The sequence below is a fragment of the Dendronephthya gigantea genome, unplaced genomic scaffold (assembly GCF_004324835.1).
Source record: "Dendronephthya gigantea isolate DGI-Jeju-01 unplaced genomic scaffold, DenGig_1.0 000007F, whole genome shotgun sequence".
NCBI lineage: Eukaryota > Metazoa > Cnidaria > Anthozoa > Malacalcyonacea > Nephtheidae > Dendronephthya > Dendronephthya gigantea.
In genome coordinates, this window is record NW_021163017.1 from 990863 (window position 1) to 1008506 (window position 17644).

Consider the following 17644-nt stretch of genomic DNA (forward strand, 5'->3'; position numbering starts at 1 on the left):
TCATTTAAAAAAGTTAATTCATTTTTTAAGAAGTAAAGTAATTTCATTTTCTCCAAAAGGCCGCAATTTGTGTACAACTTTGATTATTAATTTCATATATTCCTAAATTAATTTGAAATCTCATTTGTTTGAATACGTAATTGGCGACTCAAAAAACCTAATATTATTAATATTAGTGATTTAATTAAACTGAACGAGATTGCATCGCTATAAGCTTTTAAACAAAATACTACTTAATTCTGCTCAAAAGTAGACACTAAAGGCGCTTTCGCTGTTGTATTTCAGCACAGGCAGATTGCTGGTATATTGGAGTGATCTCAAAGAAATCTTAAATCGTTGTTTGCATCTGTCTAGCACGGAAAATGCTCTTTCGCCGCTATATTCTTAGCAAAATACTCTATTTCGATTCAAATAAGACCGGTCTGACCATTTTGGCTTTGAAAAACATCAAGTTGTTGAACTTTATTTAATCCGAACCGGTTGAATCAAGGATAACTGGTGTGTGATTGCTAAGCAACTGTGTTCTCCCAGCAGATTGCTAGTTTCATTCAAAATTATACTCTCGATAATTTAATTTGGCTCTTTAATTTAATACTTTGCCCCCTGTATCTTTCTTATCAAATTATTCGTAAACTTTATTTCCCGAACTCAAACTTTTTCCTAAAGAATTGGTTACAATGTTCCTGCCAAATCACACGCCACAAATGACCCAGGATCGACTCACTGGGGTAAAAAACTCGCCCAAACATGCAATACGACCAATTTAGACGGCGTCACGTGTTCAAGGTTTCGGGGTACACGTGATCGCAATGGGATGCATTGATTGGCTCATTATCTTCAAATGTTTGTATATATAAGGTGTACCTTTAATCGTTGACAGTACAGAACAGCCACTTCGCATCTCAACAGTGGACCAGAGCTGGCAAAGCATTCTTCAACTAAATTGAGAAAGAATTTCAGATAAGTTCTACAGTATACTCTTACACCCGAATTCAAAATTCTGTTCATATTTCTACGAAAGGCTAGTTTATAATGATGAAGCGGTGTTTGGTATCTTTTATCTTCGTTATTTACCTTGTTGCCGGCACATTAGCTGTACCAGGTAAGTGTAATATAATTGAAATGTTTAATAAATCAAGAATAGCGAAGGCTTGTCTCTCAAAGGCCATGCCTAATGTATTAATTTTAATAAGAGGTGAATATTGTAATAGCAGCTACATGCAGTTCAGACTCCGAGATTCCAAGTTTGTAAGTCAAATAAATCCGCGCGTTCAAAAAACTCACTTTTACCTAAGTTATACGATGTTGTAGTTGCTAAGAACATGAAGTGGTAACCTTAGCTACACAGTTCGTTGTTTACACTTTCAATTGAATTTTAGGAATCTCAAATAACATGGTTCTATTAGTTTTTCCTCATTAAGTTATGCCCTGTCATCTAAAGTAAACGACTAGAAAACAAATTTAGAGAACGGAGATTAAGCTAGCATACCAATGGAAAGATTCCTTCATGCATTTGTTTGTTGTGGGCTGAATTTTAAAACTTATTTTCAACTTTCAAGCATATACCGTGCACGAAAAACGAAAAAAGTCCAAGACGATTAAAAAGGAATGCCGTAAAAAGTAAATCAATTCTTCGGTGTCTATTTTAAGCAAAAGCAGACAAGCTAACAACGAAACTTGAGCTTGTTTTGGTTAACAATTGCATGAGAAATTCCTTCTAGGAATTTAATATTAGTTTCTTATTTGATTATTCCTTCGCACCGTGGTAAATTCGGGTAAAAATTCGCACAAAGAGGTTGCAAGAACCATTGCGGTGTGAATCACAATTAAAGTAATTAAAGTACTTTGCAAACAAGTGGTTAGCGGTGTTGATCGTACTGCTTTTGCTCACATCAATGACACATGCATTCCTGCACCGTCATAGCAACAGCGTTTTGAGACACTTTTTTTACTATTTGGACACTGGCTTCGCTTTGTCTAAATTACGTTCCTTCGTTCCAGCTCGTCACCCCCGCTAAAATCTTGGTGAATTTTCTGTATTATACAGTTTGTGAATTATTAACTAAGGCTTGGTTTACAGTTGAATTGTTGCTTTCAACATAGCATCTGCCGCCGGAATTCTTGATACCACGTTAGCCTAAATTAGCGAAATTTCTCCTACTCGCGAGCCTGCTCACATTAATTGTCAGCGGGTGTCTAATGTAAAATTGAGATCAGCAGGTGAAACGAAAAGCTTTTGATTCTTCGTCTTTGAACCGCTGAAAAACAGAACCCGCTGTACTGGGAGAAAATTTGATCAGCGTGTATTACATATGATAATATTGGATGTAATAACGTTTACATGATAAAGTTAGTTCCTGACAAAATCCTTTACTTTCTTGATAGTACAAAAATGTACAAAGGTTGTGGACCTCGCAATGGTGTTGGACGAGTCGGGCAGTATTGGTTCCGCTAATTTTGTCAAAATCAAAGGTTTTGTCGCCGACGTAATATCTCGTTTCAGCGTTTCCCCGTTTGGCGCTCATTTTGCCGCTGTGAAATACAGTAGTCAAGCTCGCGAGGTGTTTTCTCTCACCAAGTATACCGACGCTGCACAGCTGCACACCGCTGTCCAAAATATAAACTACAGGGGCGGCGGAACCTACACTGGAAAGGCATTGGACCATGTCCGAAATAATGTAATTAAAATTACAATTCTGGAAAACCATAAACACTTATGAACGTCAAGTCTCCAAAAGTACCCCATTTTTTAAGCAACTCCTTCTGAGACAAAACTAAAACTTATTTCATCAGAGAGTGCCAAGTAAACTCACCCTGTCGAAATCTAGATGCCATACAAATACCATAATATTAAGGGCGAAAAAACGGGCGATTATGTGCCAGCAAAAATTAAAGCGTAATACTATATCGACCCCTTTACCCTTTATAAAAACTCATGTGTTGTAATGTAGTTTCGGACCAACGATATTTTTCATTGGTCAACTGGCCACATTGGGCAAATATTTTGAAAGTGTTGATTGGTTAATTTTTCTTATTTTCCCCAAGATTTTTGGACAAGCTCAGGACAGAAAGGACGCGCCGAACGTATTGGTTTTATTCACTGACGGTCAGTCAAGCGACCACAATAAAGCGGTTCAGGCAGCGAGTCAATTGAAGGGGAGTGGTGTCGCCATTCTATGTGTTGCTATTGGAAACGGGGCAACAAGTACTTCACTGTTACGACAACTCGGAGATCTGGCGAGCAAACAGGAATATGTTTTCAAGTCGAACATGAACGCATTGGATAAAATCGAGGATGAATTGGTTAAAGACATTTGTATATCTATTCGTAAGTACACTAGAATACAATTGACTCTAGGGACTGGCTAAGCGCAGCCTAGTGTTGATATTTCACGCGTTCAGTTAACGCAACTATAATTGTTCTCTTTATTCAAGCTGCCTGTAAGAGTCAGCCTTGCAAGAATGGAGGACAATGTGTTGACACAGATACAGAATATCGGTGTAACTGCCCACCTGACTGGACAGGAGTTAACTGTGAGGTGCCCAAATGTAAGTTTCGTTAAAAATGTACAGTGTACTGGTTGGTTGCAACAGCTTCTTTAGTGAATTGAAAGGGTTATCTCAGGAAGTGTTTCTATGTTAAAAGATGAATATAAGGGCGTCGGGTGGTGTGGGGCAAAGAGAAAGCTACCATGATCAAGGCTACGTTACAATGCAAGACTATGTTTTAAATACGATACGTGTTCTTCGCATTACTGAAATTACGTGCTCCTGTGGATCTGTAAATCTGTGTGTGCGTTAAGTTTCGGCTTCCTTTCCGTGTGGTAGCGATGTTAAAATGAACGTGCCCCTTTTTAAACACTGCCACCGCTGGCCTAGACTGCTTTCGTCGTCCCTGTAAGTAAAGTATATATGCAATCTCAAAAAGTGATAAATACCCTAAAATTCTCAGAAATTTGACCATTCGAACTGTTTTTCGGTTATTCCGTGCTCTAACAAAAACCGGAAGCGAAGTCGAACCTTACAGCTGCTAATTCATCTTTTCAGATTGCTCAGGTGCATCGTTCTCAAAACAGGGCTGCTACAAGACACCTCCATCCAAGACAAACGCAAAGCTCCTTTTCAACCGCCGTAACAACATTGATTGGTTCGCTGGATGGGATAAATATCTCGATGATGTCGTCTGCGAGTAAGGGGAATGTATTGTTTTCTTCCTTTTCGTAAATTAGGCCTAGTTTATACGTCGCAATTTGGTCGCGTCGTTAATGAGATGGTAAACCCAATTCAGCCTGATTACCATCTCATTATCTATTGTTTGAATTGCATTCGACGCGACCAAAACGCGACGAACTGGGCCTAAGATTCCGATTTTCAAAACCAGCTAGCCGGCTGTTCCAAGACCAAGTTTGCAAACACCATTCCGAAAGAAATTCAACATTTCAATACTTCAGATTTTATCGACACCGCACTCTGTAAAATTTTCCAAATACGCTTCAGTACAGTACTTATATCAGTACACAACCCAGCTTGTCTCAAATCATGAGAGCTTCCCTTGAACTTAAGTTACATTACTGAAAAGCCTGCCTTCGGATAAACTTTACCATAGACTGTATTACAATTATCCACATATGTCTCCTTCATTCCCTCAAACCCTGTAGCCGGTTTTCCAAAAATATACGCCCTGTAACTTTTTCTTCCGACAGCTGTGCAAAGGCGGCAAAAGCTCAAGGCCACAAGTATTTCTTGATTGAGTTTTACGGCGAATGCTGGGGCTACAAAGATTTTGACGTGAGCCAGCCTCACGCTGGAGCTAAGAAGTGTTGGGGAAAACGTCCTAACTACGACACTTGCGATCAGAATAAAAGCAAGCCGATTTGCGTTGGAACAGGCCACCACGGATACGTCTATCAACTGAATTGATCACGTAAGTTAAAATCACTTACAATGACACGCTCCAATATAACCAGGAAGCAGCGTGGCAGCGTCTTCAAATAATTTAGCATCAAATGTGGTATAACAACCGCCTATAAACTGATAGACAAAACCACTTCTTGACGTTTCGAGCTGAGGGCCTTCGTACTTATTGATTGAATAGAAGATACATAGGATTGGATTCTGTTGAAGATTTGGTATTTTTCTAGTATTAATTTTGGTATTTGGAATTATTACGTACGTGCGTGTACGTACGTGCAAAAACACTCTCAAGTCTCACCCGCTATTCCGTCAGCCCTCGCTGGCTTACAATTTCAGAAAAAATATTCAAGCTATAAACTTCTCAGTGTTTCTTCTGTCCTACGCCCCATCTGTCCTACGTACGTCAGTCCACTTACTTAAGAGCTTTTTCTGCATTTTTCTGACGTATTTTCAGTTTGCACAAGAATGGGTTTTCAAGCACTGACGCACTCACCGAAGTATACGAAGTACTTTCACGTTGAAGTACATTCACACACTGACATGAAGAAAGTTCTTGTGGCTCAAGCACAACTAAGGACATTTAAGAAATGTAGCGTGCACGTATATACTGAAATATAATAAAAATGTGATAAAAAGTGATGTTTGTATTTTTAAAGGTATCTCATTGCCGTCGCATCAGTTTTCTCAAAAATGTTTTGCTCATTTTAATCTGCGATTGACAGATATTAGAAAATTGCACCATTCATGCAGTTAAAGAGAAAACTGTCGTCATCGAGTACATGCATATTTTTCAGTTTCTCGATCGCCGATATGTTGCTAATGGGATATGATATTCACTTTTAAATGCATGCGATCTATTTATTATATCATTCTTATCTCTCAGATAAGTCTAATGCCTATTACGAAGTCTAATGCCTATCGGTTATACAAAATTGCTCATATGCAAACGCAATTTTAGTTCACATTCCACAGGGAATATCAGGTGGATATCTTGACTCCTATCATCAACTTTTGTCATGTTTTTGAACCGCGTTACAGCATTCCGAGAGAGCACGGAGCACATGCTTAGCAACACCTATCTCTTGAACAAATACAGAGTCATAACCGAAAGATAAAACGGAAAATTCGGACAGTTCTGACGACAACAGATCTAACTAAAAAAACCTGAAAAAGCACTGAATTTCTAAAAGCAGATTTGCTATGGCCTATTCCGATGCATGGCTAGCACAAACACACGCAGAGAAGTATTCAGTCTTATTTCTTCTCGACAATATTCGGTCGGAAATCGGAAAATGTTTCTGAGAAACTAATTAATGTGGTGTTTTTTACATATTGAGGTCAAATATCATTTGTTTTTATCAAACACGTTTGACAATGATGGGCGGGTTTCGAGTCACGTGACCACACTAGGACGCATTGATTGGTTCATTAGTTCTCACAAATTTTGGTATATATCAGGCCTACCATGAAAACTAAGTGACATTTCTACACAGAGCAGCAAACACTGCACTCCGCCAGTAGCCAGGGAGAACTTTCGAGCTGAACTGAGAGAAGCCGGCATCAGACATGAAGTGGAGTTTAATTTCGTTTATCTGTTTAATGTTACACGTCGCCAGCACATTGGCGCAACCAAGTAAGTCACATTTAAAAAGCAATAGAACAATAAATATCATAATCAGAAGATGTCTCTATCGCAATTTCGTAAAATAGTATACCTAACCAGTGGAACATGATATCAAATTATTAATTATTTTTGAAAGGTAGGAACTAAGCATTAAAATCTCACTTAACCCCGAGCTCTTTTGTAATGCGAAATTTGTATCATTATCCGACGATTAAGCGACTATTACAGGTAAACGCTCATATTTTCATTCTAAAATGCATTCTTCAACGGGTTGCATGGCAGGATATAGTTAATTCACGCATTTCAAAACACCTACTTTATATGGTGTATTGAGTAATCACAGGGTTATCACCTAAGATGCAGTTTTTAAGCTATAATTCTCAAAGCAAGACTGGATGAGCTATTCTCCAATTTTATGCATGGTTACCCCAAATAAATGCCAGCGCTAATGAAACTGGGTTGCGTAGATACGGGTTGGTTTGATGTTTGCCTATCAATTAACACCTGGCCGACGACACAATAGAACCTCTATTTCCGGAGCGGCTAAGAGAAACGTTTAAAATAAAGCGGTTAAGGCCTTGAAGGAAAAAAGGGAAAAAATTGTACAGGAAGACGCTTTACTCGGTTGACCAACGCAAAGAAACAGTGCCTCTGCAAACGCATATCATCATTGTTCAGACCATTTTCTTTGTCAACATAAAACTATTAATATCTTTCTGACATAATGAATTAAAAACAGCAATTAAGGCCTTTGTAAACAAAAATATATTAGCCATGAACTGTTGTAATAAGCAATAATGTTTGTGAATAGTATGATAGGGCTTTGGAATTAAAGATCTCGATCAGAAAGATCTCGCAGAAAATCACATTAAGAAGGCTTGGTCACGTGCCCACTTTGCCGTATTTGTCGCGAGCAAGTGATTCTAATCGATGCGAAATAGTCTGAATGAATGATTTTTTCCCCTGATGATAATTTTTTCCCCTGATGTACACCCGTCATTGTTGACTGCACAAACAGCACCACGACATTTACAGCAAAATAGAAATAGGGCACAGAATGAAAAAGATATATAATCAACTACGCCGGTGGTTGATCAGTTAACAGAAAACTATTAAAGTTTTTCTGACTTAGTGCCAATTAAAAACAGCAATTAAGGCCTTTGTAAACAAAAATATATTAGCCATGAACAGTAGGAATAAGCAAACTTTTGTGATTAGTATGATAGGGCTTTGGAATTAGAGATCTCGATCAGAAAGATCTGCCAGAAAATCACATTAAGAAGGCTTGGTCACGTGCCCACTTGATGAAAATGAGTCTAAGAAAGTCTAAATGAAAATTATTTCCCCTGATGAAAATTTTTTCCCCTGATGTATACCCGTCATTGTTGACTGCACAAACAGCACCACGACAATTACAGCAAAATGGAAATTGGGCACAGAATCAAAAAGATATATAATCAAATACGCCGGGGTTTATATCAGTTAACAGAAAACTATATTAACAGCTTTCTGACATAATGAATTAAAAACAGCAATTAAGGTCTTTGTAAACAAAAAGATATTAGCCATGAACTGTAGTAATAAGCAATAATGTCTGTGAATAGTATGTTAGGGCTTTGGAATTAAAGATCTCGATCAGAAAGATCTCGCAGAAAATCACATTAATTAAGAAGGCTTGCTCACTTTGCCGTCTTTGTCGCGAGAGCAAGTCATTCTAATCGATGCGAAATAGTCTGAATGAAAATTTTTTCCTCTGATGCACACCCCTCATTGTTGACCTCTGCTAAACAACTGGTTTAATTGAATACCAAAAAACGTAGGAGGTTAAATACGCGGCTTATGGTTTAACTGCCAGTAGAAGATATGTGATAAGTGCTAAATATGGGACAAAATAAATGCATTTGTACACATAGTCGCAGACATAACCATAACCATATTCCCACAAAATTTTTTCATAGATAGCACCGGATAGAATCACTTTTACATAAAGTTTTATATTTAATACAAATCTACATAATCTTTTATATTTAATACAGAACAAGTGTGCAAAAAGGTTGTGGACCTCGCAATGGTGCTGGACGAGTCGGGCAGTATCGGCGCCGCTAACTTTGTGATAATCAAAGGTTTTGTCGCCGACGTAATATCTCGTTTCAGCGTTTCCCCGTATGGCGCTCATTTTGCCGCTGTGAAATACAGCAGTAGCCCTCGCGAGGTGTTTTCTCTCACCAAGTATACCAACGCTGCACAGCTGCAAACCGCTGTCCGAAATATAAACTACCAGGGCGGCGGCACCTACACTGGAAAAGCATTGGACTATGTCCGACAAAATGTAATTATATCCAATAGTTCTCTTTTGCTTACGTCATAGGTCCGGTTTATTCGTGCAAATTGCAAAGATCAACATTTTTTAGATCTTTAAGATTGTGTTAACACCCCTCCTCTCCCTAATTTGAGATAACGCGGTTGAATTTGCCCCTCTATCATAAAATAAGAAATTTCCGTATAAGATTTGTATTGATTTTTGTGTACTATCGTAATCATGCTTCTACTTTGTCATCCCCTATCCGTCAGTGCACCCCCTACCCCTCTTCATTCCCTCAGAGGTAAAGTCCAATAAAAATTTCGGACTGGGTGCAAAGGTTAATATTTTGTTCGCCTTTCACAAGATTTTTGGACAAGCTCAGGACAGAAAGGACGCGCCGAACGTATTGGTTATATTCACTGACGGTCAGTCAAGCGACCACAATAGAGCAGTTCAGGCAGCGGCACAATTGAAGGGGAGTGGTGTCGCCATTCTTTGTGTTGCTATTGGAGACGGGGCAACAAATCCTACACTGTTACAACAGCTTGGAGATCTGGCGAGCAAGCCAGGATACGTTTTCAAGTCGAACGTTGCCGCATTGGATACGATCAAGAATGAACTGGTTAGGGAGATTTGCAAATCTATTCGTAAGTACGCCACAGTAAAAAATGTATGCTACCCTGCGTTGAGTGACCTTCCTAGCTAGGTTTTCACTGTAGAAGGTTAAATGACACAATTTTTGTTTTTATATTTTGTTTAAGCTGCCTGTAAAAGTCAGCCTTGCAAGAATGGAGGACAATGTGTTGACACAGATACAGAATATCGGTGTAACTGCCCACCTGACTGGACAGGAGTGAATTGTGAGGTGCCCAAATGTGAGTTAATCAACCCTTTGCATAATAGACCAACTTACGATCTAGGTAACAAGAAAGAAATAAATCACCACAGATAAAAAGAGCATACCGAAATTAGTATAACTGCTAAGTTATAACCGCAAAACGTAGCCAATTTTGTATACTTTTTCACTACGGCCGGAAGATTTATCTAATTTAGTTCACACTTCCGGCCGTAGAAAAAAGTATACATGCATAATTGCCAACTTCGCATGGCTATATTTTCCGTACTTTACAATACTTTGCAGCCAAACTTGGTTATTGAAACCACAGATTCAGACCACTGGGTGTTTCCTATCTTGAGCGCCAGTTTAAATGTTAAAAATTTCAGGAATATGCATTAAGTGAACATCCCTTTGAAAGACGGATGATGTGATCTCCTCTCTTGTCTAAGGAATATATCTTTTTACATGAAATTGCATGAAAAAGCACACCGCTAGCCCGAAGAAGTCCTTTTGATAGAGATCGAAGATGCCTGAAAACCCTCTATGCCGTTCGTCAGGTAGAGATGAAGTCAACCTTGGCAGCTACTAATATAGTTCTGTGTCTTCACAGATTGCCCAGCTGTTTCGTTCTCAAAGCGAGGATGCTACAAGACGCCTGAACCTAAACCAGACTCTTCAAAGCTCTTGTTCAACCGTCGTAGCAAGATTGATTGGGGCCAAGGATGGGATAAATACCTCGACGATGTCGTCTGCGAGTAAGGAAAACACACTTTTGCTCTTCTCCTGGAATAAAATTTCAAATTTTCACGCCAATACTTTTGGATAGTAATTTCGTGCCTACAATTCGTGAGCCTGATGGACTGACTTTGTCCTAGATTTCTGTGTTCGTTTTTAAGATTACCACGTTTTCTCCTTTTTCGACGTTACTAGACTTGGTTCTTGGATAAATCCAAACTTGAGAAATGCACTCGAGAAAAACACAGCCCACCGCCCCCCCCCTTATTTAACATGGCCAAAGAATCAGTGCAGATATTTTGGTTAAAAACCTATGTATGTGGGGTGAGGTGAGATGTGTGTGTGTTTAGGGAGGGGGGGTGAGATGTGTGTGTGTGTGTTTGGGAGGGGGTGAGATGTGTGTTTGGGGGGTGAGATGTGTGTGGAGGGGGTGAGATGTGTGTTTGGGGGGGTGAGATGTGTGTGTGGGGGAGGGTGAGATGTGTGGGGGGGTGAGATGTGTGTTTGGGGGGTGATATGTGTGTTTTGGGGGGGTGATATGTGTGTTTTGGGGGGGATGTGTGTGGGGGGGTGAGATGTGTGGGAGGGAGATGTGTGTGTAGAGGAGGGTTAGATGTGTGTGTGTGTGGGGGGGCTGAGGCTTGTTATTTTGCTTTATACTCGACACCTGTCCATAGAGGGACTAATTTCACCAGTTCTCTGCATTCTGATTTTAAAGTCAATGCTTTCTGATTTCCTCTCTTGACAGTTGCGGAAAGGAGGCAAAAGCTCAGGGCTACAAGTACTTTCTGATTGAGTTCCACGGCGAATGCTGGGGCTACGGCGATTTTGACGTGAACCAGCCTCACGCTGGTGCTGGAAACTGCTGGGGAAAACGTCCAAACTACCAAATTTGCGATGAAACCCAAATGAAACCGATTTGCGTTGGAACAGGAGATCACGGGTACCTCTACCACCTGGATTGAACATGTAAGATTATGCGCCTGAAAGTTTGTTTTCATCACTTTGTTTTCCACCGGAGAATAGTTGATCGAGTTTGTAGAAAAAACTGAAAGTATTCATCGCCTTATTCGGTCATTTTATTCGTGTTTTACACATAGCTAGAAGATATCACGGAATCATAGGACCATTCGGTGTTGTTCCACATTTGTCTCAAAATGGCCTCGTTTCCTCGAAATGTGGAAACTCCTTTTGTATTTCCAAAAACATCGCATTTCACCGCAGCCCATTCCAGAATCTGTCCTGAATAATCGCCATCTATCCTGTGATGATTCCCCGTGAAACTCGCTAAAAGCCTACACGCTTAAATACATTATTTATATTTTTTAGCCGGCGTATTTTCTGACACATGCAAGATTGGCATCAAAGAACTCTCCGGCTCACTTAAGTAACATGATTATAGTTGATTGAAGTAGATTTAGAAAATAATAGTCGCACGCTTAGAAATAAAAGTTTTTTCAGCAAAAAAGCGGTGCTGCCAGGAATCTTTTTTGAGGAGGTGGAGCAAGGGGGGGATTATTAAAAGTCTCCGAACAGAAAAACATCTTGTGGAGCCGATTTAAGCTTTAGAGTAGCCCGAGAGCAGGACAACAGTTTTGACTGTGTTACATGTTATTGAATTGCCTGCTGGTAGTAGTTTTTAAGCCATTGCAAATATTTTAAGGTATCTTATGTGAAACAGTACATAAGCACTAATTTTGAATGTCGACAGAGCTGAACCACAGACACAATTTCTAAAAACGCGAGAATCATCAAAGCATGGTAAGGCAACTAGGCGTGGGTGTATGTCGAGGATCTACCGAGAGTTTACAGTCTGGTTCACAAATATTAATATTCTGCTAGGATATTATTGGCTTAAAACTTCGTCTTGCCAAGAGGATGACGTATTTAATGAGGTTGAGAGCATACATAAAGATAACTAAAGGCTTTAGACGCGACCCATGGATCACATACCATGTACATACATACCGCTGACAGACTATGGCTGAACCAAATGTCCAACAGTATTGACTATTTAGGGCAGCGCTATACAGAATATTTACGGTTGCTGGCTGTTTGTTTTTGAAAGTAGAAAGCCGGCAACGCGTTTCACTTGGTCGCCAAAATGTGACAGAGTCGAGTGAATATTATCACGTGATCTAAATGAGTATCTTCATTTGTTTACCTTGTACAGCTAAGTTGTTCAGTCGCACTTCATCATGCAGCGACGGTCGGTTTTTTAACCATTTCACCAGCAAGCCAATACATCATTCACTTTTCCTATAGTGAGAGAAACAATTTAGTCAGGGAACCTTCAAGCGTATCATTTTATTTTGAATTCCATCAAAAACATAAAAAAAATGCGACGAATAAGGTTGGTGTTTCTGGGCAATGTTCTGCTGTATGTAATCGGCGCATTGGCTGGGCCAAGTAAGTATAAAAGTTTGAATGAATGAGGTAGCTATTTTCTGATCAGAGTTGCATTGTGCGTGTGATGACGAGAGAAATACTATATAAGCTAAAAGAGATAATGTATGTTTGTATGTTCAAGCGATTAGATTGTTTTGCCCTTCTGAAAGAAAAAATGGTAACTTTTGATGTCAGTCAAGTATCAAGTTGGAGTCTATACGGAATAGTTTTGCAAAGTCAGAGACATAACCTGAGCTATTCAGTTATTGCGCTATTGAATTGTGATTTTTCACAACAATAGAATTTTTCCTCTAATGCAGTCGAGCATGACAAAGTCAAGGACTTTGGTGAAGACGTTATTCGCTTCGTTCCGCCACTTGTATATTGCCAAAGATTTCTTGCTAAACACATGCAACTTATGTTTGAATAATAAAATAAGAATGCATATACAAGTAAATTGAGAGGCTGTTTACATGAGCCCGGTTACCCGAGATTCAGCGAAGCGTGAGATGATTTTAAGGTATTGAAATGATCCTGATTGATCCTGGCGATTGTATAATCACCACAACAATATCATGTGCTTGTTTTGTGTCTTAAAGACTTGTTTCATTACCTCAAAGTCCTCTCACGCTTCGCTGAATCTCGGGTAACCGGACTCATGCAAACAGCCCCTCTTGATTTTAAATTCCATGAAGAAATGCGAAATCCACATACAGGACCGAACCTTGGCGCAAAATCGAGGATGTTTGCAGCATGTTTATATTTCTGTCTAGTGTCGAATTGATCTTCTTTAATTAAGAGGGATTTTCTTCAAGACACGCGAAGGCGACTATTTGAACCTCCCCCCCTTACAATTACATACACCCCCCCTTACAGTTACATACACCCCCCACAGTTATCACGTCTAAATATCGCTCTGATATCGCCGAGAAGGGCCTGAGCTGGGTGTCGAATCAGATTGGTTGCAGGACACGTTGCAATTATTGCATTTTACATTCGGGCCATGCATCCGATGAAAGTTTTAAGTACAAAACTCCACATCTTTTTCAACAGTACAGAAGTGTACAAAGGTGATGGACGTCGCTATGGTCGTAGATGAATCAGGCTCAATACGACCAAATAACTTTCAAAAAATCAAAGGATTTGTCAACGATTTAATATCTCGCTTCAGCGTTTCCCGATTTGGCACTCATTTTGCTCTCGTAAAATACAGCGACCAACCACGTGAAGTTTTCTCTCTCACCAAGTATACAAACGAGACGCAACTGCATACCGCTGTCCAAAAGATGAAGTACCTTCGCGGTCGCACGTTTACGGGAAGGGCGTTGAAATATGTTGATCAAAACGTAATTATATTCCATACTCAATTACGGTAGTCTCTTATAAATGGTGAATATATGAACAATGCTATCCAGTGAACTCTAATAAATAACTGGAACGATACATTCGCATTGTTTTCGTGAAGCCAAAATTTGCGGGACCTTACCTCCGGTCACGCGTGTCTGGAGGTAAAGTGCCGCAAATTTTCTCAAATTTTCTCAAAAAGCTAAAATTTGCAGGACACTCGTGTCTAGAGAGATCGTTCCAGTAAACTCTTATTTATTAGAGTTTACTGGTGCTATCATCCACCAGATAGTGTTTTTTTCAACATTCGTAAACATGCCGGCAAACTGAAAGTCAATGAAATTGCAGTTTTGAATTTCCCTAAATCCAAAATCCAGTTTATACCGAAGATTACAACCAAAAAATGATCCAATTGCTATAAATGGGCCTTTATGACATAAAGAAGCCTTTGGGCATCATTACCAGCCATATTACGATTGATTTGCTTACCAATTTCTCACAAGATATTCGGACAAGCTCAAGACAGAAAGGATGCGCCAAATGTGGTCGTTATATTTACTGACGGGAGGTCCGATGATCATTCAAGAGCAGTTCAGTTTGCACAGGAATTGAAGGCAAATCATGTCGCCATTTTGTGTGTTGGCATTGGCCAAGGTCGAACCGTCTATCGTTTAATAAAGCAGCTCAACCAGCTAGCAAGCAAACGGGAGTATGTTTTCAAATCGCCTATAAACGCATTGGATACAATCGAGAATGCATTGGTTAAAGAGATTTGTGAAGCTATTCGTAAGTATTTACCCTTTCCCCAAATGTGATCAAAGTGCATTTTAGGATTGAGAGTGGTGTGATTTCAAATTTTCATTGTTTAAAAACAAAAAGAAGTTAAGAACAAGTACTTGTAAAACATCTGCCAATGACCTGAAACCTAAAATTGCTTTGATGCTGGACCATTTTAACTTTTTTCGTCAAATATGCAAAGAATATAACCTGTATTCTATAAATAATTTGTTTAAGCTGCCTGTAAAAGTCAGCCTTGCCAAAATGGAGGACGATGTGTTGACACAGTGGCAGGGTATCAGTGCAATTGCTTGCCAAACTGGACGGGTGTGAATTGTGAAATACCTGAATGTAAGTTTGATTGAAGTCATCATGATATATTGTGGATTTTTGGTGTGCGAGCGAAGACAGGAAATAAGTTGATATCCTGGGGCCGATTGTTCAAAAGTCGGTCAGCTTAACCCTGGGTTAAAGCAAAATCTTTACATCGATTTTTTATGTCGCTTGTTTACAAAGTTCAATATCTTTTCTCATAAATATTTCTGGACCGATAGAAGTCATATTTTCTAAAGTTTTAAGACGAACAGTGGTTCAGAAGCACATAAACTAAAACAATGGATTAAAATTTAACCCAGGGTTAGCGTTAAGGCTAGTTTCCACTCAGGAAAATTCTTCTTTGGATCGGACAGGACAGGAAAGTTTCCTTTGTATAAACACCGCCTGAGAACTCACCGACAAAGGAAATTTTCCTGTCCCTTCCGATCCAAAGGAGATTTTTCCTGAATGGAAACTAGCCTTTAACCTAGCTTTGAACAACCGGCCCCTGGAGGAGTGTTTTAAAAAAGTCGCCGGTTTTGGACAAACTGAATCCTCACGTCCAATTGTTTGGAAACGCCTGGTCCGACATCGTGAGTTAAGGCAGAACGTCCCAACATGACAAAGTCCAAATAGATTGAAATCTTTCATATGCATGAAGCAGAAACACCCTGAGGCAAACCATTTCAAAATGAGAACAATAATTCCTGCCTGTAGATTTCACAACCTTAAAACGTATTTTCCCCTTCAGTTTGCCCAGTGGTATCGATCTCAAAAGAGGGTTGCTTCAAGACTCCTCGTCCTAGACCAGTTTCAAGTAAGCTCTTGTTCAACCAACGTAAAAAGATTGATTGGGGCTCAGGATGGGATAATTTTCTCGATGTGGTCATTTGCGAGTAAGTAAAAAACCTTTTCACCGTTCATTTTCCTGTATAAAATTCACCGACTGTCGAAGTCTATTTGATTGATTATACAAACCCTTCATGTTTTTACCCCGACAGTTGTGCAAAGGTGGCAAAAGCTCAAGGATACAAGTATTTCTTGATTGAGTTTTACGGCGAATGCTGGGGCTACAAAGATTTTGACGTGAACCAGCCTCACGCCGAAGCTAAGAAGTGCTGGAGAAAACGTCCTAACTACGACATTTGCGACGTAAATCATATAACTCCGATCTGCGTTGGAACACAATTTCATGGATTCCTCTACCGGGTGAATTGATCATGTAAGAAAGACAAATTAAAGTTTAATTTGACTTTTGAATGCGCACTTCACATGGTTGTCGATCGCAAAAAGTGGTCGACAACTAAATTCCTATAGTCCGTGGCGGGAGGCCCACCATAGTCTCTTTAATCTCAGCAGTACAAAACATGCACGGGTAATTCGAATTAAGTTCATTCATTTTATAAAATTATAAGATTGGGATTTACCTTTTTGCAAATGAACAAAGACCAGATTTTGGTATTTAATCGAGACTATTCTTGTATTGCTTCGATTCATAATGGTTGAACACGATCTGATTCAAAATTAAGCGAGGGACTTTTGCCTGCCTTCGGCTCTGCCAATACACCGACATTCAAATCGAATTATCGACCTTCATTGATGGCCAAATAATGATTTCTTTACTGTGAAACGTCCAAAAGTTATCGGATAAAACAGCAAACATCTTGATTTGCACAATGACAATTTCTAAAGCACAAACTTTCGTTGTGAGTATTCACCGCAACCATGTGTTCGCTGGAATAAACGGGCATCTTGCTGCGGAGATTTTGAATTTGAATTTTAAATGAAAGAAGTTTGAATGCCAGGGTGAACATTACTAGCTTTGTATTCAACATACAAAAGCGGGATAAGCTTTTTCAGGTCCCAAGCGCATTATGCAATAACACAGGGATAGAACTTGACTGTTCTTAATTTCAAAAGAAAACATGCAAATATACACCCGAAAGCATTTTGGTTAATTGCAATGGCTTGGCTAGTCAGTATCTGCATGAGAGTAAACTAATATGTTTTTACTCATTATTTAGAATATTAAAGACTTCTCAAGAATTGCACAAGAATTTGCACAAGACGTTGAAACATTCAATCAGTCACTGACTCACTAAAAGTAGATACAAAACGAATTTAAGAAATAGACAACCACATTGAATGTATTCACGCCTATAGGAGTAAATAATTGTAACATGAAGTAGTAGAATATGAAATAATTGAACCGCAAACAGATGGACACAACGCACCAATATGATAATGACATGCAGCAAAACGTTGAATGTTTTTTCTAGTGATCTATTATGCATTAATATGTTTGTGGAAGTTAGAAATAGTTTGTGACTAATGTTTACATTTAAAAGAGGGAAATCCCTTTCTTCTGAAATCCGAAATCAAATCAATCTGATTTCGGTTGCGAACT

At 39.2% G+C, this 17644-nt stretch overlaps 3 protein-coding genes across 4 annotated transcripts; all 3 read left to right on the forward strand.

The window, feature by feature from the left end:
* The first annotated feature begins 870 nt into the window (after window positions 1–870).
* Window positions 871–5546, forward strand: LOC114517337 (von Willebrand factor A domain-containing protein 2-like). The gene is made up of 7 exons (XM_028537030.1): window positions 871–1102; window positions 2386–2678; window positions 3046–3328; window positions 3436–3549; window positions 4048–4189; window positions 4704–4924; window positions 5369–5546. Exons 1-6 carry the CDS (start codon window positions 1033–1035, stop codon window positions 4918–4920), a joined length of 1119 nt encoding a protein of 372 aa, XP_028392831.1. The 5' UTR covers window positions 871–1032; the 3' UTR covers window positions 4921–4924; window positions 5369–5546.
* Window positions 5547–6410: 864 nt separating this feature from the next.
* LOC114517338 (von Willebrand factor A domain-containing protein 2-like) lies at window positions 6411–11867 on the forward strand. The gene is made up of 7 exons (XM_028537031.1): window positions 6411–6547; window positions 8575–8867; window positions 9205–9487; window positions 9602–9715; window positions 10289–10433; window positions 11162–11382; window positions 11743–11867. The coding sequence occupies exons 1-6, from the start codon at window positions 6481–6483 to the stop codon at window positions 11376–11378; spliced, it is 1119 nt and encodes a 372-aa protein (XP_028392832.1). The 5' UTR covers window positions 6411–6480; the 3' UTR covers window positions 11379–11382; window positions 11743–11867.
* Window positions 11868–12608: 741 nt separating this feature from the next.
* Window positions 12609–17559, forward strand: LOC114517336 (von Willebrand factor A domain-containing protein 2-like). 2 transcript variants are annotated; one of them, XM_028537029.1, is made up of 7 exons: window positions 12609–12822; window positions 13855–14147; window positions 14649–14931; window positions 15160–15273; window positions 15989–16133; window positions 16239–16459; window positions 17262–17559. In XM_028537029.1, exons 1-6 carry the CDS (start codon window positions 12753–12755, stop codon window positions 16453–16455), a joined length of 1122 nt encoding a protein of 373 aa, XP_028392830.1. In that variant the 5' UTR covers window positions 12609–12752; the 3' UTR covers window positions 16456–16459; window positions 17262–17559. The 2 variants fall into 2 exon arrangements, with proteins under 2 accessions (XP_028392830.1, XP_028392829.1); XM_028537028.1 differs by having other exon boundaries at window positions 13855–14145; window positions 14644–14931.
* Window positions 17560–17644: the final 85 nt, after the last annotated feature.

Excerpts from the sequence above, each read along its gene's own strand:
- LOC114517337 (XM_028537030.1), top strand. The coding sequence starts at position 1,033 with ATGATGAAGCGGTGTTTGGTATCTTTTATCTTCGTTATTTACCTTGTT. Across the intron at positions 1,103-2,385 it reads CGGCACATTAGCTGTACCAG|TACAAAAATGTACAAAGGTT; the intron begins GTAAGTGTAATA and ends CTTTCTTGATAG. Across the intron at positions 2,679-3,045 it reads TGGACCATGTCCGAAATAAT|ATTTTTGGACAAGCTCAGGA; the intron begins GTAATTAAAATT and ends ATTTTCCCCAAG.
- LOC114517336 (XM_028537028.1), top strand. The coding sequence starts at position 12,753 with ATGCGACGAATAAGGTTGGTGTTTCTGGGCAATGTTCTGCTGTATGTA. Across the intron at positions 12,823-13,854 it reads CGGCGCATTGGCTGGGCCAA|TACAGAAGTGTACAAAGGTG; the intron begins GTAAGTATAAAA and ends CTTTTTCAACAG. Across the intron at positions 14,146-14,643 it reads GTTGAAATATGTTGATCAAA|ACAAGATATTCGGACAAGCT; the intron begins ACGTAATTATAT and ends TACCAATTTCTC.
- LOC114517338 (XM_028537031.1), top strand. The coding sequence starts at position 6,481 with ATGAAGTGGAGTTTAATTTCGTTTATCTGTTTAATGTTACACGTCGCC. Across the intron at positions 9,488-9,601 it reads GGAGATTTGCAAATCTATTC|CTGCCTGTAAAAGTCAGCCT; the intron begins GTAAGTACGCCA and ends ATTTTGTTTAAG. Across the intron at positions 10,434-11,161 it reads CTCGACGATGTCGTCTGCGA|TTGCGGAAAGGAGGCAAAAG; the intron begins GTAAGGAAAACA and ends CTCTCTTGACAG.